This window comes from Prionailurus bengalensis, chromosome D2 (assembly GCF_016509475.1).
Source record: "Prionailurus bengalensis isolate Pbe53 chromosome D2, Fcat_Pben_1.1_paternal_pri, whole genome shotgun sequence".
Classification (NCBI taxonomy): domain Eukaryota; kingdom Metazoa; phylum Chordata; class Mammalia; order Carnivora; family Felidae; genus Prionailurus; species Prionailurus bengalensis.
The window spans coordinates 8,655,872-8,678,511 of NC_057351.1; the positions used below are offsets into that span (position 1 = coordinate 8,655,872).

The following is a 22,640-nucleotide window of genomic DNA, read 5'->3' on the forward strand; positions in this document are numbered from 1 at the left end:
AATTCCCTAGTAATTCTGGCACGTTCAACACCCACTCAACAGCCAGACGTTTGTTTCTTCTCAATCCTGAAAATGTATATTCCTTTAAATTTTTCACAGATGGTTTTTGCCTTTCTGAATTTGAATTCCTAAACAATATAAGTAGATAGGCAGGATTTCCTTTCCCTTTAATGTTCACTTCTGGTTGCTTAGTTGCTATCGGTCTAAACCTTAATAAGCAAAGACGACCTTTTGGCCTGGATATGGATAAGAGAAAGGAAGAGAGAGAAGCAGGAACAAGGAAGGAAACATAATCCACGCACTGAAAATTTTTTCAAACACTGGAGCGCCATTAAATTTTTCTACATCCTTGGTAAGGAGGGTATTCTGGCTTTATTCTTCCACCCACAGCAAACTGTTCGGTACCTTTTCTAAAATGCAGCTTCCTTGAGGCACCTGGGTGGCTCAGTCAGTTGACTGTCACTCTGTCTCGGCTCAGGTCATGATCTCACTGATCGTGGGATCAAACCCCACTTGGGATACTCTGCCTGCCTCTCTCACTCTTTCTGTCAAAATAAATAAACATTTTTTAAAAACAAAATAAAGGATGCCTGGGTGGCTCAGTTGGTTAAGTGTCAGACTCTTGATTTCGGTTCAGGTCATGATCTCAGGGTTCGTGAGATCATGCTCCACATCACTCTCCATGTTGACAGCACAGAGCCTGCTTGGGATTCTCTTTCTCACTCTGTCCCTCCCCTGCTCGCTCTCACTCTCTCTCTCAAAAATACATACACACATACATACACACATACATACATAATAAATAAAATTTTAAAAAATAAAATGCAGCTTCCTGCTTAAGTTAAACATTACAGTAGCCTTCAGGCCCATGCCATTCTTCCTCTGATCTCATTTCTTAAGACCTCCCCCCTACCCTTACTGCTCCAGCCACACCATCCATTCATGGCAAATATGTTCCCACCTCCCTGGGGTTTGTACCTACTGCTTCCCCTGCCTGAACCATTCTTCCCTGGCCCCATAACCACTCTCTCCTTCACCTCCTTCAGATCTTTACTCAAATGTCACTAACCCAGTGAAATCTTTCTTCCCCACCATATTTGTAACGGTGAAACGCCCTGCACTGTAACCCTCTCCATGCTTTTTCTCCATAGCACCATCTCACACACAATACTTTATTTGTTCTTTATTATCTTTATCTCCCACACTAGGAATGAAGTACGCGAAGGTAGATCCTTTGTCTGTTTTTTTCATTGCTGCATTGCCTGTGTCTTGCACAACGTCTGCCTCTTAGCAGTTGTTCAATGCAGTTCACTGAATCCACGAAAGAATGACTGAAGTCACAGGGGGACAAAAATTTTAGTGTGTGGGTATTTGGCATTTTCGGCTCAGATTCCCGATACCACCCTGATCTTTATTAGAAGTTGTTAGGCGAAGCACGGTTGGCAAGGGCACAGAAGGCAAGCACTGTCCTACAACTCCAGGGAGGGGTGTATAAATCTCTCCGCAAAGTTATTAAGCAATAGCTATCATATTTTAAAATGTGTATGCATTTTGGCTCCCACGTTTCTCTAACTTTACCCAATGGGAATAACAGGTGCACTACAGTGCACCTGTGTTGTTTGTTGAATCAAGACGAGAAGCAGAGACTTCTTTCCGCTTAGGATGCAGAAAGACGAAAAGAGCATCGCTGCCACCCTTGCAACAGAAATAACGCGGAGCAATCTCCTGTCACTTTATTTAAAAAGGGGGGGGGGGGGGGGACACGAGGACTCGGCAAGGCAGGCGAGAGCCCAGACCAAAGCCAGAGGCCCTGCTGCAAATACCACACCGAACCGCCCGGAGCCTCGCAAACCTCTCTCCGGCCCCACTCAGCTCTTGCAGAAGTTTCCGTTTCTTGGAGCTGGATTCCGCCGGGTCGGGAAGCTGAGACACCATCTACGTTCCAATTCCCGTTCGCATGCCGCCTTTACAGAAGCCAACTCGTAGCCTCAGAGAGCGCGCAGCTGACGCCCGGAGGGAAGCGCACTCCCGCGCCGCCGGCACTTCCGCGCTCCCGTCCGCGCGCACTCCGCGCCCTCCCGCCTGCACGCGCACACGCACCCGCGCACTTTGCGCTCCCCCGACCGCACGCCCGCGCCCCCGCGCACTCCGCGCCCTCCCGCCCGCACTCCCGCGCCTGCCGGCGCCCTGGAGCGCGCGCTCCGCAGCCGGGGCTCCACTTCTAGAGCAGAAAGCCCGAGGGGACTGCCGCCTGCCGGGACGGTCCGCAACCACCACGAGGTGAGGGTTTTCTCCGCTTCTGCTCCCAAACTCCGCGTAGGCCTTGGACTCCGTGGCCCGCGCAGCGCCGGGGCCCTTCCAGGGGCCGAGCCCCCGGCGCCCCGCACGGGCGTCGGGTTTAGGTTGCCCCCGCGAGCCCGGTCCCCGCCGAGGGAAGGGCAGCCCCAGTCCCGGGACGGGGAGGGGAGCCGGCGGACGCGACTCGTCACCGGGTCTGCTGCTTCTGCCCCGGTGCCTTTCTGACCTCGGGGTCTGAGTTCTTCCCTTCCCGGGAGCCACGACTCCTGCTGGTCCGCCCAGTCGGCTGTTTTGCGCGGATGCCTGAGGCTGTCTCCTTTACCAGCTGACGCGCGGGGCAGGGTGCTTCTCACCCGCTTTGGATCCCCAGGCTTCCGCAGCCTGCCCTGCGCCCCATCGGTGAACCTCCGCATTTAAATGAGTTGAGGGACGGGAGGCTAAAACCTTGTTCGAAGTCGTGACTCTGAACACCTCCTCGTTGGATGCCCAGAACATTTTGTAAACTCGGAGTCCGTTTCTTATTCGTAAAACTTAATGGCACCCAATCTTAGGACCGCGGAAAGAGTTCATTGCTTAGCATGAAGAGTTTTGCAAATGTTGATTACTATTACGTGAAGTAGAAGAGGAAATTGAATAAGCGCCCCACTTCCAACAAGTTTAAGAAGAGAGGGAGTTCGGGGTGGGGGGTGCCAGAACAAACAAGAAGGAAAAGGGGGTGCACTGTATGTGGAACAGGAGCGGACCCCACTGGGGACAACGAAAGACTGCTCCTTCCTGGCTAAAACTCAAAATTGCCTAAAGATAAATGTCGCCTCTTCAGACACAAGAGCCTCTCTCTGCCAGCTTCCCAGAGACAAAGTTTAAAGGTTAAGTAGACTGGGTTTAAAAGTAAAACTTATCATGGTATCCAGTTGTGTATAAATTCCACCGAGTCTGAGCGAAGCACTTCAGTGGCTGAGTGAACGTCCCTTTGAGATGTCACTGTCACGGCCACATTCCTATTGCCGATGCGGTCTCCTCAGCCTCCTTGGGCTGGGCCGGTGTGTAAACCTCTGGAGCAGAAGCGGATGTGCATTTCACTCTGCCCACCGGCAGGGGCCTGGTAAGCCCAGATCGCCATGAGTCTGGACAGGCTGTTAAGGGGAGGTCTTGCCCAAAATTTTGGTGACGTTGCACCAGAGAAAGGAACAACTAACTACCGAGGGATGATCATACCAGGTTTCCCAGTCAGGACCGTAAAAGACAGCCCAAACCCTGTATTCAAAATCCAAACACAGAGCCAGACAGAGTGCATGCCAAGACACAAAGACAAGTGGGGTGGGGAGAATTGAAGTGGGGGGTGGGAGGTAGTTTGGAGCCATCAGCAGGAAGGGAGGGACTATCAGGAACTCCTCATCAGGTATCCAGGTGCTTCTGATGCTAAGCCCAACCTCTGGGCTGGACACGTCAGAAGCTGCTAGTATGTCACTACACTGTCATTCATTCAACAAATACTTAGTGAGCTTCCATTATCTGCCTGGAATAATAACTAAATGCTGGGACACAGAGGTGCAAAAAGTAAGATCAAAACAAGGTCCCTATTTTCATAGGGCTTTTATTTAAATGGGGGAAATATACATACGATAAATGAGTAAATAATATAATTCAGAAAGTGAACAGAGCTGTAAGGAAAATAAGTGTAATGGGCTAAGAGAGTGACCTGGAACAGAGGGGTCTATTTTAGATGGTTCTGCCTCAGGCACCCTCTGGGGTAGGGAATATTTGAGCTGAGTTACAGGAAAGAGCTAGGCATGCAAAGATTTAGAAGCAGAGCATCCCGAGTAAAAACAACAGGTATAAAAGTCCTTGAACTTGATGTGTTTGAGATAGGAAGAAAAGTCAAAATGTCTAAAATGTCAGTAGGAGGGAAAAGGTCGGATGGGTAGGCAAGGCCAGGTCCTTTAGGGACTTGTAGGACCTGGCAAGGGCTGGATTAATACTAAGGGTGTTGGGTAGCCATTGGGAGATTGTAAGTGGGAGACTTACATGATCCAGTTTACATTTTCAAAAATATAGTAGGGCTGTATTGGGGAATCAAGACCAGAAGGAAGCAGGGAGACCAGATTTTTGCCCCAGCTCAAAGGAAAGGTGATTGTGGTTCAGAGGAGGAAAACAGCAGTGGAAGTGGAGAGAAGTGGATGGATTTGAGATGTGACAGAATTAACAGAACTTCGTACTGGAATGGATGAGGGGTTGGGAGAGGAGGAATAGAGGGATCAAAGATTACTCCTAGGTTATTTGGCCTGTGGAACTAAGAGGTGCCAAACAAGATGGGGAAGACAGGAGGTACAGGATCAAGGCGCCCAGGTTTCTGTATTGCATGTGTGTATTTGAGATGCCAACTGAACTTCTTTTTTTTTTATGTTGATTTATTTTTTGAGAGAGACAGACAGAGAGAAACAGAACACAAGTGGGGGAGGGGCAGAGAGAGAGGAGATACAGAATCCGAAGCAGGCTCCAGGCTCTGAGCTGACAGCACAGAGCCCCACGCCAGGCTCGAACTCACCAACTGCGAGATTATGACCTGAGCCCAAGTCGGCCACCCAACTGACCGAGCCACCCAGGTGCCCCAAGGTGAATTTTAAATACATTGCATGTATCCTATATTTTAAAGCAAACTATTCTGGAGCGCCTGGGTGGCTCAGTCGGTTAAGCGTCCGACTTCGGCTCAGGTCATGATCTCTCAGTCTGTGAGTTCGAGCCCCACGTCGGGCTCTGTGCTGACAGCTCAGAGCCTGGAGCCTGTTTCAGATTCTGTGTCTCCCTCTCTCTCTGACCCTCCCCCATTCATGCTCTGTCTCTCTCTGTCTCAAAAATAATTAAACGTTAAAAAAAATTTTTTTTAAATAAATAAAAAATAAAGCAAACTATTCTAAAAAAAAAAAAACCACCTCCAATTTTTATGGTAAAAAGAGGTAGTTTAACACTATTGCGCTTTGAGTCAGGCAGAGCTAGGTTTGATTCTGAGCTCAGCCACGTTAGAGCTGAGTAACCTCGGACATGTAATATAAACTCTGTCCCCTACTCCTCATCCACAAAATTGTGAAAATAATAAAATGGCATAAAAATTAAACGTAATTTGTAAGTGCCTGGCGCGCTGCCTGGCGTGCAGTAAGCTAGTGATGCATGGCAACTTCAGGTTTCCTTGTTTGTGGAGTTCTCCTCTGATTTCAGACAGTCTATTATAAATAGTGTAACATTTACACCATTGAGCCAAATCTGCAATGAGCCCAGCTCGTGTGTATAAGGTTGTTTTTTTCAAATCCATCTTTATTTGCCATCTAATTTAGTTCTTCACCTTGAATAAAATGGCAGAGAATTTTAAGTTAAAGGAGAGCTCTAACCTGGTGTGTGGGAGCTCTTTTATTCCATTGAAGTCCAACAGGCCCAGTGTCTCCAGTGTCCTGTCTCACACAGGAGCCGCTGGTCATATACAGTTATTTAAATTAATTAAAAGTAAACGAAATTTAAAATCCAGTTCCTCAGGCATCCTAGCCACATTTCAAGTGATCATGGTCACTTGTGGCCAGTGTCCCTCATATTGCAGAGCATGGATAAGAACATTTCCATCATGGCAAGAATTTCTGTGGGCAAGCTCTGGCTAGGACCTATAGTCACTAAAGTGTGGGACCGGTATACTGGTGTGTATGTATATACACGGAAAGTGAGAATAAACATAAAAAAATATATAAAATTGAAATTAATTGCAGATTAACTTAAATGTGTACTGAAGATAATATTAAGTCACTAAGGATTAAATTTAGTTTCTATAAAAGTTGGAAAACTGTTCATGGAATAGTATATTTGGTTGTAAATATGAAATGGTTTTATCTGGCCAATTACTACTACTCGATGTGCCACTAATCCAGTTCTCGAACTCTTCTGTCACTTTTGGCTAATTAAGGCAGCCCCTTCACAATTCCTGAAGACTTGGTCGATTCACTGTAAAGCCTCAGTCTCTTATTTGATTCAAAGCACTCTTCTCCTGCTATGCAGGACAGGAAAATGAGAAAATACTATACTGTAGGGTGACTGGCAAGGCAGGGGTGCAGTGTTAGTTAGAGTGGTCAGAGATACCCCTCTTGGAAGACCTCACATTTGAGCCAAGACCAGAATCATGAGAGTGAGTAATCCCTAGACCTCTCTTAGGAAGAGTTCAGAGACTGAGGGTGTAAAAAGCAGGTGCAAATGCCCTGAGGATACAGACCTGGCAGAGGAAAGAAACTTTTTTAAAGGCCAGTATGACTGGAGGGCAATGAAGGAGAGGAGATTGTACAAAATGAGGCTATAGAAGTAGACACAGGACAGATGAAGAAAGGCATGGCGACCGCGGTTAGGAGTCTGAGTCTGGAGATAAAGGTGTATTAACATTGTATAGCTTCACTTCTGCTTCACGTTCCATCTTTCTCACAGTTATCCCCACCTCTCTCCTACAAGCGTCATTTTCTCCCTTGATACTGGATCATCCCCACGGGCATATCATTAAGTCATTAAAAATTTCATGATTAAAAATGTTTTTGACAGTTCCGCCAACCCCCCTCCGGATGTAGCTCTATTTGTCTATTCCCTTAATAGTAAAATTCCTTGAAAGGAGTGACCTCTGTTGCCCGTATCCACTATTCCACCTCCCATTGTCCACCCCACCCCTGCCCAACTAGTAATGTTTTCATCCCTACCTTTTTAGTAAAATGCTCATCAGGGTCCCCCACAGCTTTGCTCCAGCCCAGTGATCTCTTCTCTGTCCTCAATCACTCAACTTCTTAGAGTCATTGTACATATCGAACATCCATCTCTCCTTCCTGAAATAAATATTTCTTCCTTAGGCTTCCATAATATCATGGATTTTTTTTCCTTTTCCCTTTTTTTAAATCTACTTCACCCATCCCCTCACCTACCTCCCCTCTGGCAACCACCAGTTTGTTCTCTGTATTTAAGAGTCTGGTTTTGGGGGGCACCTGGGTGGCTTAGTCAGTTGAGTGTCCAATGCTTGATATTGCCTTAGATCATGATCTCGCGGTCATGGGATTGAGGCCCACATCAGGCTTCATGCTGACTGGGGAGCCTGCTTGAGATTCTCTGTCTCCTTCTCTCTTTCCCCTTCCCCCACTCGTGCATGCATTGCTCTCTCTGTCTCTCTCAAATAAACATTTTAAAAAAGAGTCTTTTTTTTGTTCATTTGTTTCTTAAATTCCACATATGAGTGAAATCGTATGGTATTTGTCTGTCTCTGACTTATTTTACTTAGCATTATACTCTCTAGGTCCACCCATGTTGTTGCAAATGGCAAGATTGCATCCTTTTTTTATGGATGAGTAATATTCCATTGTATATGTATCCACATCTTCTTTATCCATTCATCTATCAATGGACACTTGGGCTGCTTCAATAATTTGGCTAACGTAAATGATGCTGTGATATATATATATATATATATATATATATATATATATATATATTACATATATATATAATATATATAATATAAATTTATTGTTTTGTTTTTTGTTTTATCTTGTTTTTTAGTAGGCTCCATGCCCAGTGCAGAGCCCAACAGCCCAACACAGGGCCTGAACTCACAACCCTGAGATCAAGACCTCAGCTGAGATCAAGAGTTGGACGCTCAACAGCGTCCGCCACCAGGTGCCGCCAGAGGGACATCTTTTAGGCCTGTATCAAACATTATCATTTCCCTACTTAAAAATCTCCCTGTAATGGCTTCCCATTAGAATTATTGTAAAATTAATATTCCTTGTCATGGACTGCAAGCCTGCACCTTCTGTTCCTGCTACTGCCATGCCTCACCTTCCACTTAACCCTTCTTCCTTCTGTCCCCTGAACACTCCAAGTCTGTTCCCACATCAGGACCTTTGCACTTGCTGGTCCCTCAGCCCCAACCAGGGTTTCTCAACCTCAGCATGATTGACATTTTGGGCTGGATAATTCACGGTGACTGGGACCTACCCGTGCACTGCAGGATAGTTAGCAGCATCCCTGGTCTTGACCCACCCAGTGTGACAACCAGATTGTCTCCAGACATTACTAAATGTCTCCGGGGAGCAAAAGCACCCTGGTAGAGAAGCAGTGGCTTAGACCATTCTGCCCTCAGATCTTCTATGACTGCCTCTGTTCCACTGTTGGGATCTGATTATTTCAATTGCCCCTTTTTACAAGGGCTATTTCTTCACAATCATAACTAAAGTACCTCCCCCCGCCTCCAACCACCACCTCTTAATACCGTTACTCTGATTATTTTTTTCTTTTTAACACTTATCACTATCTGGAATTATGCTTTCCATTTGTTTCCATATTGATTTGTTTCCATGTTTCTTTTCTTTCAACTTCTTTTGTTCCCTCTTCTTCCAGAATGAAATTGCCATGAGGAAAGGGCCTTTTTCTAACTTACTCGCTCACTACTATATCTAGGATACAACTAGGATACTGCCTGGCCTGTGTGACATTAGGTGGTCAACAAATGTTTTGATGGAAATATTACTGTAGTTCCCATAAACATTTACACAAATAGGTTTATATTTTACATACAAGAGGGTGGGGATCCCGTGTGCAACAGAAACAGAAATACACACATGTAAGCAGGGAACTTCTCTGTTTGAGAGAAGATTTAAGGAATTTTTTTTTCTGCAAATTTCTTAATTATGGCCAGTAGTAGATGTAGAATGTCTTTCTTGACTGTCTCACCACCACTATCAGCAAAACAAACAAGGAAAACTAGGAATATTACTCAGGATTTCATCAGTTGTAGACAGTAGAAACCTAATTCGAACCAGCTTCAACAAAGGAGAGAGAGCTATGTCTTCAAGCAAACAGAAGTTCAGGCGTAGACAGGGTGATCCAGGCAAGACTCTTTAGTCACTGGCATAAGCCTTCTGTCCTTCCTCCTGTCTGAGCTCTGCTTTCTGCTGTGTTAGATCCCTTCTCAGGGAGGCTGTCCCTAAGTCTGGAAAGATAGCCACTAGCAGCTCCAAGCTTATATTCTACCAGCTTACACTTTTCAGAAGGAAGAGACCTAGTTTCAGTAAAATTATATATATATTAAAATATATATATGAACTAATATATATTAATATATATTTAAATTATATATTAATCATATATAAGTATTACAATTAATTATATTAATTATAATTACACGTTGCATATATTAATTATCCTGATTAATACTTTTTTATTTTATATATTTTATATATTACATTGTATTAATATTAATTACATATAATATTATATATTTAAGTTTATTTATCTATTATTGAGAGAGAAAGGGAACACCAGCTGGCGAGGGGCAGAGAGACAGGGAGACGCAGAATCCAAAGCAGGGTCCAGGCTCCGAGCTGTCAGCACAGAGCCCAACGTGGGGCTCGACCTCACCAACTGTGAGATCATGACCTGAAGTCAGATGCTTAACAGACTAAGCTACCTAGGCGCCCCTCAGCAAAATTATATTTTAATTGGACTACCTCTGAGTGAATCACTGGGACCAGGGAACGGCTGGAATATCTTGTGCCTTCCCAGATTGGAGTGAATGGTGGATGGCCCATCTCAAATCACAGGGACTGAGAGTAGAGGGAGAGCATGTTCTAGAAAGGAAAACCAAGAGAAGGGATCCTCACCAAGCCAGAGCCACAGATGTCCACAGCACTGGACTGTGTGCACTTCCTGGGTCACTTTCACAGACCTTGGTTGGAATGCTAAGCTGTAACTGACCAGTGACTTATAACATAAGCTCTCCATGAGCAGAGCTGTGTCTCGCTCAGGGTTACATCCCCAGGGTTATTTACGAGATCTCGCACAGAGAAGGCTGTCCCTAATGAATAAGTATTTCCTAGCCCTTCCTTTCCTCTTCCTCTTCCTAGTTTCTGAGATCATGTTCCAATGGGCTCTGCAGAGTTACACTGTGCGTTGTACGAAGGGAGCTCAGCAAATATTTATGAAGTGAATATTGAGGGAGCTGATGACTTAATAATAGGTCTTAGCCTTTATTGTTGCCCACAACTCGAGAGGCCAGAAGGTTGTGGGATTTGACAGCAAAACCTACACATTACCCACCCTCCTTTTGTCCTTTCCCGATCTTTCTTTTTAAAAAAAGAAATTTTTTTTATGTTTATTTATTTTTGAGGGAGAGACAGAATGTGAGTGGGTTAGGGGCAAAGAGAGAGGGAGACACAGAATCTGAAGCAGGCTCCAGGCTCCGAGCTGTCGGCACAGAGCCCGACGCTGGGCTTGAACTCACAAGCTGTGAGATCATGACCTGAGCCAAAGTCGGAGGCTCAACCGACTGAGCCACCCAGGCGCCCCTCCCCATCTTTCTGGAACTCTCTGCTGCTCTCCTTGTTATCTATCTCAAATCATGCTTGCCTCATCTCTTGGTATACCTGTTCCTGTCTGTTTCTGGGCCTTTCTCTCCCTGGGGTTTCCCACCCCACCCCACCCCGCTCTCCCTCACTTTCTTCCTTCCTCCTCAAAAATGATACATTGAGATGGCTTCTGTGTCTCCTCCAGTGAACTTCTTTTTCTTATTTCTCACATATTCTTCTCTCCCTTCCAACTCATAATGCAGAAATGGAATTTTTATATTCGTTACTGTTTATAGATCTATTATTTTTAATTTTCAAGGCTGTTAGACAAAACATTTAAATTCCTCTCTGATTGATTGATTGATTTTGAGACAGAGACAGAACACGAGCAGGGGAGGGGCAGAGAGAAGAGGGAGACACATAATTTGAAGCAGGCTCCAGGCTCTGGGCTGTCAGCACAGAGCCCAACACAGGGCTCAAATTTGTGAACCACAAGATCATGACCTGAGCCAAAGTCAGATGCTTAACCGACTGAGCCACCCAGGCCTCCCTAAATTTGTCTCTCTAGGGGCGCCTGAGTAGCTCAGTTGGTTGAGTGTCCTACTTCAGCTTAGTCATGATCTCATGATGTGTGAGTTTGGGCCCCAAGTCAGGCTCACTGCTGTCAGGGCAGAGCCTGCTTCAGATCCTCTGTCTGTTTCTGTCTCTGTCTCTGTCTCTCTGTCCCTCCCCCTCTTATGCTCTCTCTCTCTCTCTCTCTCTCAAAAATAAACATTTAAAAAATAATAATCATAATCATAAATTCCTCTCTGTAAAAATATGCCCAGTACTGACGTGTGGGTGGCTTAGTTGGTTACACATCCGACTCTTGATTTCAGCTCAGGTCATGAGTTTGAGCCCTGCGTTGGGCTCTGCACTAACAGCGCGGAGCCTGCTAGGGATTCTCTCTCCCCCCTCTCTCTGCCCCTCCCTGGCTCTTGCTCTCTCTCAAAAATAAAGTTAAAAAAAAAAAATAGGGGCGCCTGGGTGGCGCAGTCGGTTGAGCGTCCGACTTCAGCCAGGTCACGATCTCGCGGTCTGTGAGTTCGAGCCCCGCGTCAGGCTCTGGGCTGATGGCTCGGAGCCTGGAGCCTGCTTCCGATTCTGTGTCTCCCTCTCTCTCTGCCCCTCCCCCGTTCATGCTCTGTCTCTCTCTGTCCCAAAAATAAATAAAACGTTAAAAAAAAAAAATAGGTGGTACCTGGGGGCTAGTGACTGCCAAAAGGAAACTGATACCCTGTGATGCAGAAAACCCTGCTGTCTTTCAGAACTGGCTTTGCAATGAGAATTTAATGAAATATTTCTAGAATGTAACTGGACCCAGAGGAAACCAATATAAAGTTACAGGGGCCCAGTGCTTCAACTATAAATTCCAGTAGAAGACTGGTTTGGTTGCTAAGCAGAGAACAGTGTTAGAGGTTTAAACAATGATTCAGTTCTTCAAAAATTTAAAAACGACTTTATCTTTGACAGTGAAATGCCTAAGGACCCCCTGAAGGCCATTCTGTTAGAGTTGGAATGTCACTTTACATGGAATTTACTTAAGGAAGACATTCTGTTTGATGTGGAAAATACAATCGGGCAGCAGCTTGAGTTTCTCACCACAGAATCCAGACTCACTCTTTACAACCTATTGGCCTATGTGAAACACCTAAAAGGGCAAAATGAAGATGCCCTGGCGTGCTTGGAACAAGCAGAAGACATAACCTGGAGAGAACACCCGGACAAAGAAGAAATACGGCGTCTGGTCACTTGGGGAAACTATGCCTGGGTGTACTATCACATGGACCAGCTTAAGGAGGCACAGAGGCATTTAGACAAGATAGGGGCCGTCTGCAAGAAACGGTCCAGTCCTTCTGACTACAAGTTGGAGAGTCCTGAGATTGAATGTGAAAAAGGGTGGGCATTCTTGAAATTTGGAGGAAAGTATTACCAGAAGGCTAAAGCGGCTTTTGAGAAGGCTCTGGAAGCGGAACCTGACAATCCAGAATTCAGCATTGGCTACGCCATCACGGTGTATCGGCTGGATGACGGTAACAGAGGAGGGCCTGCAAGGAGCTTGTCTCTGGGCCCGCTGAGGAAGGCTGTCACCCTGAACCCAGATAACGCCTACATGAAGGTTTTACTGGCGCTGAAGCTTCAAGATGTACATGCAGAAGCTGAAGGGGAAAGGCACATTGAAGAAATCCTGGACCAGATAGCTTCCCAACCTTACGTCCTTCGTTATGCAGCCAAATTCTACAGGAGAAAAAAGTCCTGGGACGAAGCTCTTGGACTTTTGAAAAAGGGCTTGAAGGCGACGCCCACGTCCTCGTTCCTGCATCACCAGATGGGACTCTGCTATAGGGCACAAATGATCCAGATCAAGAAGGACACGTGCAACAGGCCTAAAGGGGAGGATAAACTGAGAGTCGACAGGCTTATTGCGATGGCTCTCTCTCATTTCAAAGCAGCTGTGGAACGAGACTCCACGTTTGCGTTTGCCTACACGGACCTGGCCAACATGTACGCCGAGGGAGGCCAGTATAGCAAGGCCGAAGACGTTTTCCAGAAAGCCCTTCACCTGGAGAACATAACTGATGATCACAGACATCAGATCCACTATTACTATGGCCGCTTTCAGGAATTTCACTGTAAATCAGAAAGTACTGCCATCCACCATTATGTAGAGGCCTTGAAGCTTAGAGACCGGTCACTCCTCCGGACCAAACTAACAAGTGCTCTGAAGAAATTGGCTGTCAAGAGACTTAGTCACGACGCTTCAGATGTGCAGAGTTTATGTGCCCTGGGGTTTGTTTACAAGCTGGAGGGAGAAAAGAGGCAAGCTGCTGAGTTCTATGCTCGGGCCCAGGGGATAGACCCAGAAAATGCAGAGTCCCTTGCTGCTCTCTGTGAGCTCAGACTTTGTATTTAAATACACACTCTAGGAAATTACTTTGAAGATTTTCTCCTCATTGTGGGTTCAAGTATTCTTGTTCATTGTTTTAATCTATTGTAAATTGTGGAGCCGAGATTTTTATTGAATGTTTACTGTGTAGCAGGCATCATGCTAAATATGAATCTTTCACTGTTTTTTTCCTAATGAAAATAGTGTAATCCATTTGGCAACAAAAACATTCCAGATGTTGTTACCTTTCAAAAATGGGAGGGCCATTATGACTTTACACCTCGATCTCTGCTATTTATAATAATTTTCTGATAAATTTTTTGTCAAATTTCACATATTGCTCACTTATGCAACAAGCATAATCTTGCCGTAAGCCTTTGACCCCTAGGTCAAGAACGGACTTTCGGCAAAATGGAAAATTCTATTAGTTAAGCTCTTAACTGTGTAGCTTGCCAAAGATGGATCCTATCCAGTTCCGACTCTGAGGAAGGTATTGAACCATGAGCCCGCTAGTCACTTAAAGAATCCTTTTTGTTGAAAGAAAAAGTTCTTAACAGTAAAAAGTCTGCTGTCTGTGATGACCTCAATGAAAGGAGAAAAAAACTAGAACAGGGGAAAAAAGATTTCTTTAAATACAGAATTCCAAAATGTTCATTACGCAATTAGAAATAGTTGTGAGGAAAAAAGTGAACAATGGAAAATGCTTAGTCTCGAGTTTCTCCGGTCTTTCAACTGGAAAGTAAACCTTATCTAAATGGAATTAACTTCATTCCAACTAAAATTGCAGAAGTTTCAGGTTAAAATCGTTGCGCAGATTGAGGAATTGTGGGAGAAATGATAATTAAATGGATGCACTAGATATCCCCTTTCTACATCCATAGATTGCCAAGTTTTGGTGATTAAGTTTTGGGTCTGGGCTGGGTGGTTCTTGTTCCCCCAGTTTCCAGCCTGTGGTTAACTGTTCAAGCATTCCAAAGTTACTTCTGTGTGGCTCTTTCTTTTGCCTGAAGTTTTCAGATTGACATGTTTTCCTGTAGATCGTGCAGGAGTAGTTAAGCCCTGCTTTCCGTTTGAATATCCACCTCGAAGGGTCTACTACTCAAGGACTCTGACCCCAGGGATGCTTTTTACAATGGGATGCTACTGAAAGTGGCTTCTTTTATGTTGTTTCTTTGATTATCATACACAATTGTATCTACCACCAGTGTTAGTGGAAAGGCGTGCCGTGCGATTTGATTCTCCATACTGCCACTGCCTTAAGACTGCCGTGAATTTGTGTGTTATTTCTACTTGTTACTATTTTTATTTTTTTAATTAAATTTTCTGTTATGGTTTTGATGGGTTTGATTATTGTAAAAGTGGTGAATTCTCACTGTAAAATTTCAAATAAACAGAAGCATATGAACTTACAAGTAAGAGCACTTCCCTCACTCTAACCCAGTTCCACACCCCCATGGTAACCTGTTAACAATTTAATATGTATCCTTCCAGATATTTTTCTATGCATATTCAGACACGCATCCATACTGCAGTGTATTTCGCGAATTAAATTTTTTTAAATGTCTGTTTTACTTAAGTCTCTGCTGTGTTTATTTTGCTCATTTCATATGTTTATTCAGGAAGGAGGAACAGGGAAGGGAAGGATCTTTACTCAGGTATTTCAGAAATTCAGGACTGAAGTCCTAACCTGTGAGAAGAAGCATTTGTCACACTTTGCATCAAATATTTTGCAGCAAGTCATTTTCTCTCACTGGGAATAATGTTGTAATCAAGCTTATGTTCCCAAGTAGGGACTCCACATGCAATGAAATACAATTATGATATCAAAATAACAGTAAGTATCTGTATTTAAATATTAGACTTTAATGTCTATTAAATGACTTTAAAATTTACTAGATATTAGAACCTTGAAGAATTGGCTCACGTGATTACAGAGGCCGAGGACCATAATCACGGGTCACTGTCCACAAGCTGCAGACCCAGGAGAGCCAATGCTATAATTCCAGTCTGGGCCAAAGGCCTGAGAGCTGGAGGGACAATGCCATAGGCTGAGGTCCAAGTCTGAGGGCCCGAGAACCAGGAAGGCCGATGTACAGGCTCCAGTCTAAGGGGAGGAGAAGACACATGTCCAGCTCACACAGCCAGGCAGACAGAATTCACACTCCCTCTGCCTTCTTGTTGTACTCAGACCCTCACCAGACCGGGTGGTGCCCAGCCAACACTGGGGAAGACAGTCTGCTTTACCCCTGCCTCCTGAGTCAGATGCTGGTCACAGACACACCCAGAACTGATGTTAGACTCGAAGTCTGGGCCTCCCACAGCCCTGGCAGATTGACACACAAACTTAACCTGTAACTGCATCCCAGGACGCGGTGCCTGGCAGGTGCACATCACAGTGACCGTGTCTATTTTCTCCACAGTGAGGTCAACAAGAATTCTCTGGAAAAAATCCTCCCACAGCTGAAATGCCATTTCACATGGAACTTACTTAAAAAAGATGGTGTCTCGCGTGATCTAGAAGACAGAGTGTGTAACCAGATTGAATTCGTAAACGCTGAGTTCAAAGCTACAATGTACAACTTTTTGGCCTACATAAAACACTTAAATGGTCACAACGAGGCCGCCCTGGAGTGCCTACAGCAAGCTGAGGAGCTGGTCCAGCGAGAACACTCTGATCAAGCAGAAATCAGAAGGCTGGTCACCTGGGGAAACTATGCCTGGGTCTACTATCACCTGGGCAGACTCGAGACGCTCAGATCTATGTGGACAAGGTGAAGCAAGTATTCGGGAAGCTTCCAAATCAGTACAGTACTGAGTGGCCGCTGGGTTCTTCAGTGACCAAAGCTGCCAGGGTCCTCTGCAGAGCAGGTCACTGGGAACTGTGGATGCCACCCCAGTGTGTTGACACTGGTGGCTCCCGCTCGTCCTTGTTCCCAGCCATCTGCATAGGTCCCAGCTTCCCAGGCTCTGGGTGGGGCAGAACCAAAGCAGGCCCTTTGCCCGGTGCCACAAAAGGGCTCAGAAACCCAGTGTTCACTTGGCTCTTCCTTTCCCACCTAGAACCCTTTGTGGCTGGAAGTTGCCTCTTGGCACTGGGCAGCGCCAGCTGGCATGGGCAGGATCAGGGGCAGAAGGAAGCTGTCCTCCTTCTGTTTTTGAAGTTATTCTCAGGGTTTTTGTTCCACTGTTGCTGAAGTTTGTTAAGTGGACTCCTGAGCTCTCCCGGAGCTGTTTTGTTCATGGATAGGTGTCTTAATGTTGAGCTTAAATGGGGGAGGCGGCATCTCCTACTTCACCATCTTGGTGACATCACTCTCCAACAGAGTTTTGTGTTTCATTTTCAAATAACTCCTAATCAGCTACAAGACTGTCTGACTCATAGCTGATTGATAAATATATTTAGAACTTGCTTATTTTTTTTTCCATCTTACAACAGCCCCGTAAACTAGTTACTGCTGTCATTCACTTTTTAGTGAGGGAGAAACCAAGGATTTCAGTGGTCAAGTCACCTGTCTAGACTCAAAAATGTGTTGAGCGGTAGAGACTGGCCGTGTATGCAGACCAGACTGACTCCAAAGTCCATGCTCTTCAACAGTGTTTCGCTACACTGCTCCTATCGGACAGCCTTTAACAATCCTCCTCAGTCACATTCATGGGCCTTGTATCCTGGCATATGCAGCTGAGGAAGAGACCTTCTGGAAGCAAGGCCCATAGAGTGTACTGCATATAGGGAGCTTTCCTTACAGAAAGTAACAAAGGCGATCCCAGCTCATCCTCTGCACCATGCCATTCCTCCTCCTCTCCCCACACCCTTCCCTCCACCTTGAAAACCATGGACATCTGGCACAGCCTATCCTCAAGGGCCTTTCTTTGAAGGCAAGTCCCCAGCAGGCTCAAAACTACACACATTAATACACCCACTTGAGAAGCATTTGGAGAAATCTTGAACTCTACCCACTGCAATCCAATTACAACTCTTTGTCCCTCTGACTACCAAATTCCACAGAACCCAAAGGGCACAAACTTCCTTTCCAGTTCTCTGTCTAGAACCAGGTCTCCCAAGGATAAGAGCTGGAGTCTCACGCCTCAGCCCCCTCTGGAGTCTGGAGACAACACGGAAGTGCACATGCACAGAGCCACGAGCTATGCCTTCCCTTCCCTGGGTCATCAGACATCATTATTTACAGTTCTGGACTCGGTGCCCATTAGCCTCTATGGCCCTTCCTTTAGAGCTGCCCCAAACAATCTCTTCTCCCAGGAGGTGCTGTTTCTACAATCTCTAAGGAGAGGGTTTAGAAGTGGGCTTTAATCACAGCCTGTGTCTATACTGACATAAAACTACCACAAATAAATGTATATCACAAATATATCCATATCATTTATGATCATAAAATATTTAAGAAAAACTAAAAACAGGCCAACAATTTAAAAATGTCATATCCATGATCATCAAAACCTCTCAGAGTTAACTTTAAGTGCAAACTCTGACATTTTTATAAAGAGCATGATCCTTTGTGACTATCTCTTTACTGAATAGTACACAGTGAAGATCTTTATTAGTAAATATATTTTATATTTTATATTTTATATAAAATTCCTCCCTTACGTCCATGATAAAAAGCCAAGAGGTTTACATGCTCAAAGAAAGAAAAGATATAGGTATAAATAAGAAATGTGCAGTCTATATGAAGGAAACTATTGAACTTTAGTGCATAATAGTTTAACAGATTTTATCTTTACCGCCCATATTGTAATGAATACATACTTGTGTGTAATTGTATTTGTATGTATTCCTAATTGAAATATAAAATTTATAAAAGTTCAAAAATCGTTTCATAATTTTAATGTTGAGAATGCATGACACCAGCTGCAGACTAAATTTACTTAAAAGTGTGAACTTACGAAATCTTGATCTCAATAATCTTTCTGTAGACAAATTTTAGAGGGCACTCCAAAAAAAATGAGAAGGGTATCATATTAATGTGGAATAATGTATTATAAAATGAAAAAAGTCAGTATGTATAGTTCTCATTGTTGCTGTAAACAGAGATAAAAGATATTATTACAAAGAGCACATAAATCAAGAAACTATTGTACTACTCTTTTATGACCGTTACAGAGTAAGCACCTCAATTAAAACCAGGCCTAGGAACCAAAGGCACTTCAGGTCCTACAGATACCAGTGCCCTGAGCCCTTGGGGAGGGGGGTAGTGGGGGAAGGGTGGGCAGTCAATGGCCAAATCATTCCTCTTACTCCCCCTGCTGGCTTGCCCGTGCTGCTAAGAGGTATGAGTAAGGCCTTTGAGCTCTACTCCGGAGGATTCTCTGGGCCCTGGGGTCCAGGAGCACAAGACCTCTCCCCAAACTCAATTACTGACCACCTTCCCCACATATGGCTGCCCCAGGAACCCCAAAATATAGACCCTGGGTCCATCCGCCGCTTATCTTTTTGCACAGGCCCAGCCCAATGTAAAACAGTAAAACTAGAAATTTACAAAACAAATAATTTTTGTATGGTTCATAAAAAGTGTCCTTATGGCTAAGGACATGAGCCAACACAAAGAAAGAAATTGAAGATGATAAGTCAATAAATAGTATTAAACTGCTCAATGTCTCTAGAAAACCTTATATCATATAAGGCTGGGAAAAATTGTAAAAGAATAGGATCCATGGTGGGAATAGGTTTAGAAAACTCACATTTTCAAACTTTGGATGGATCTGAAATTCATACAGCCTTTCTGGAGTCAATTTCATCAGCACTGAAAATGAACTTACCTTTTAATCCAGACATTACACTCTTAGAAAGAAATTCAAAGAAGAAAACTTGGAGGAGTGTAGAAAGGTATATGCCCCAAGGTGCTCCTCCACAGGTTATTTATAATAAAAATACTGGAAACCACCTAAGCGAGTATCAATAGATTGTAGGTAAAACGGTACTGATCCATAAGACAGAATCCTGGGCAGTCATTAAACATGATCACATAAAGGCAGAAAAACATGGAAAAATGTTAATCACATATTGTGAAATGAAATGTTATATATAATATATATGTTATCCTAGTAATTGTAACAGAGAGAGAGAGAGAGAGAGAGAGAGAGAGAGAGTGTGTGCGTGCATATTTCCTAAAAGAACACTGAAATAGAAGAAAGCAAACCAAACACCAGAGACAAAGCCACAACCCACCTATGGATGACAAGAGAGCAGTATTATTTTTTCACTAATTTTCCCATATAAGTAAAATTGAAGAACACGTTTCAGAGAATGTAAGTCTGTGACTCCTGTGGTATATGAAAGTCATTTTATTTATGTTTTCTGAGCATACTATTTTTCTCATTACCTACTAAACTAACAGCATGCTATTTCCATAGTATTTGCTCTTCTAAAGTTACTGTGGTTCAGATGTTTTTCATCACAACCACTAACATCAGCAGTTTTAAAACTTTTGGATACATTTTATAGGAATTTTAAAATGTTTTAAACTATAATAATATAGAATATCTGCACAAATCACCAAATCATATGCCAAAAAACTCCAAAAAACATAAATAATAGTTGTTCATCCATAGGCTATTAAAAATTACATGGTTTATTTCTCTTTCGGAGCAATTACAAAATACAGCTTGCAAATCGCTGAGCATGACAGCTTTAAAGTTGTCTAATTCCAGGCAACAACGTATTATTTGGAAACGGCATATACACTTTTGCTTGCAATGTAGGATTTTAATATTTTGACAGTGTTTCTGATTTGCAAAAGTCAAATGCCCTTCAGATTCTGGTTTATTATAAATTCTGTGTGGGTAAAGAAACATGGATTACAATGCATGGAAAAAGTCCTAGGATACATGCTGGACTGAAAAATGATAGTTATTTTAGGGGAGGCAACTATTTAGGAGAGGATGGGGGTGAAGGCTACTCATCTGTTATATTCCAAAGAATACTCATGCCCTTTCCCCCCAACATGGGCAGATGGTAAGGACCATCAGCATAGGAGCGCCCAGTCACAGGAAGACTAAGGAAGTCCCACGACTCATGGACACTAGACACGGCTGCCATGCTTCTCCAAGTTCCTTTTCTAGTTTAAAGAATGTGGTCAGAGACCCAATAGAGCAGGATACATCTTCACTAGGGGCTGGAGTTCAAGTAGCTCTTTTTTTTTTTTTTTTTTTTTTTTAGTGTTTATTTATTCTTGGGGGGGGGGGACAGAGCATGAGTTGGGGAGAGGCAGAGAGAGAGGGGTGAGGAGACACAGAATCTGAAGCAGGTTCCAGACTCTGAGCTGTGAGCAAAGAGCCCGACGCGGGGCTCAAAGTCCCAAACTGAGAGATCATGCAGACAGCCCACTGAGCCACCCAGGCGCCCCAGAGTTCAAACAATTCTAACCTCCCCTCCTATTCTCTAAGGACTTTGGGGGGTTAGACCAGTGAGAGTTTTTGGCCCGTGTGTCACTACAAGCAAGATGAAAATGTAGTTCTTCACATGGGGAGAACTACCCCCATTTTGTATATGAGGAAACTGAATGTCAGTTTGAGTGTCAACCATCCCGACCACACACGGCGGAAGGCGCAAGACATCAAGCATCACTTTTCCACCTCCCAAGTATCTGGGGGGACCTTGCTCCTAAAGTGGTGTCTAAGAGTAGATATTGGTCCTCGTTGTCTGGAAGGGAAGCCTGGGGGTGTAGAATCCGAAAGGAGGGGCAGGCGGGGAAAAGGGAGGAGTCTGGGATCCCGCAGAGTCCAGTCCCTGAGTGGCGGATGAAGATCCAGCGGAAATAACAGCAATCGGAACAGGATAAGCCCTCCCCACAAGGAGGCAGAGGCGGGTAGTGCAAGGGCACAGCTACAGCTGCAGCTTCCCACTGGAGCCACAAGCAGGGTGGTTGAGGGCATCTAGGACGCCATGGGTTGAACCTTTCCAGAGGCTACAGCTCTACCTTTCCTTGCCAAGTACAGGCTGGACATGAAGTGATAGGGCACACCAGGCAAGGGGAGGCCAAGTTCAACATAGAAAATGGGCCCAGTTCCCAAAAGACAAGTTCTTGGGAGTTTATCAGAAAACAATTTCCAGGCACTGGAAATGTAAATTGCTTACTCATTTCAGAAAACCACACCTGTGACCCAGGAATTCCTTTTCTGAGTTTGCACTTGAGCACTGGCTTTCAAGCTCTGGGAGATGACCCATTCATTGTCTGTGAAATCGGTTTAGCATACAGCAACAAGTCTTTCTTTTAACAGAATGCAGTACAATACAAAGTAAGACATCAGAATATATCACACGTAATTAGGGTGTTGTTTCAGGAAACAAAATTACAGGTATGTAAAACTGTTGGTTACACATGCACACGTATTACACACATACACGCAGCATACTCTCCCTCCCTCCAGATGACCAAATGGTTCACTCCCTCCGCTGCAGCCGTCCAAGTGAGGTCAGTCCCTCTCGACGCGATGTAGAATCAAACCATGTTTCTGACAACTTTTCCTATTTTTATTTTACTTTACAGCACTATCCCCATCAGGTTCTCCCGGGAGGACGTGTTTTCTTGATAGGACTTCTGGCAGCAACAAGGACATAAACTATCTGGTCACGGAGACTTGTCAAAAATATTCTGGGATGGGTCCTCATTGGCCTATTTTGTAACAAGTGACCATTCCTGGATCAATACAAATGTGGGGCCAGGAAGAGATGGTATCATCTGTGATAAATGTCAACTCACACATTCACAAGGACAGGTTATATTACTTGGAAGAATACAGAAGAGTTGCCTTGAGCAGACAAAAAGCAATAGTCACTACACACAATATATAGTACATGCTCAAAACGCCATTATCAAGCTGACGAGGAAAAGGGTGAATTGATCAAAAAATGCAGGGACAACTGGCTACTGACTTGGAAGAATACAGAGCTGCGTATCTCACAACACATATAACGAGAAACACCACAAGAGATGTATGAAGAAAGCAATTCAACATACTACCTGCTTCATGCATGTCAACAGAGACACCTGCCACAGTGCTCAGTTCCAAAGGGAATTTACTTATGACACAAAAGCACAATGGAGCAGAAA

General features: G+C 44.3%; 1 protein-coding gene across 2 annotated transcripts; it reads left to right on the forward strand.

Moving 5' to 3' along the window:
• Nucleotides 1-1,954: 1,954 nt before the first annotated feature.
• On the forward strand, nucleotides 1,955-15,143 carry LOC122492677 (interferon-induced protein with tetratricopeptide repeats 5-like). Of its 2 annotated transcripts, none has more exons than XM_043596171.1 (2): nucleotides 1,955-2,280; nucleotides 12,159-15,143. In XM_043596171.1, the coding sequence occupies exons 1-2, from the start codon at nucleotides 1,958-1,960 to the stop codon at nucleotides 13,597-13,599; spliced, it is 1,764 nt and encodes a 587-aa protein (XP_043452106.1). In that variant the 5' UTR covers nucleotides 1,955-1,957; the 3' UTR covers nucleotides 13,600-15,143. The 2 variants fall into 2 exon arrangements, with proteins under 2 accessions (XP_043452106.1, XP_043452107.1); XM_043596172.1 differs by lacking the exon at nucleotides 1,955-2,280 and adding an exon at nucleotides 2,291-3,400.
• The last annotated feature ends 7,497 nt before the right edge of the window (nucleotides 15,144-22,640 follow it).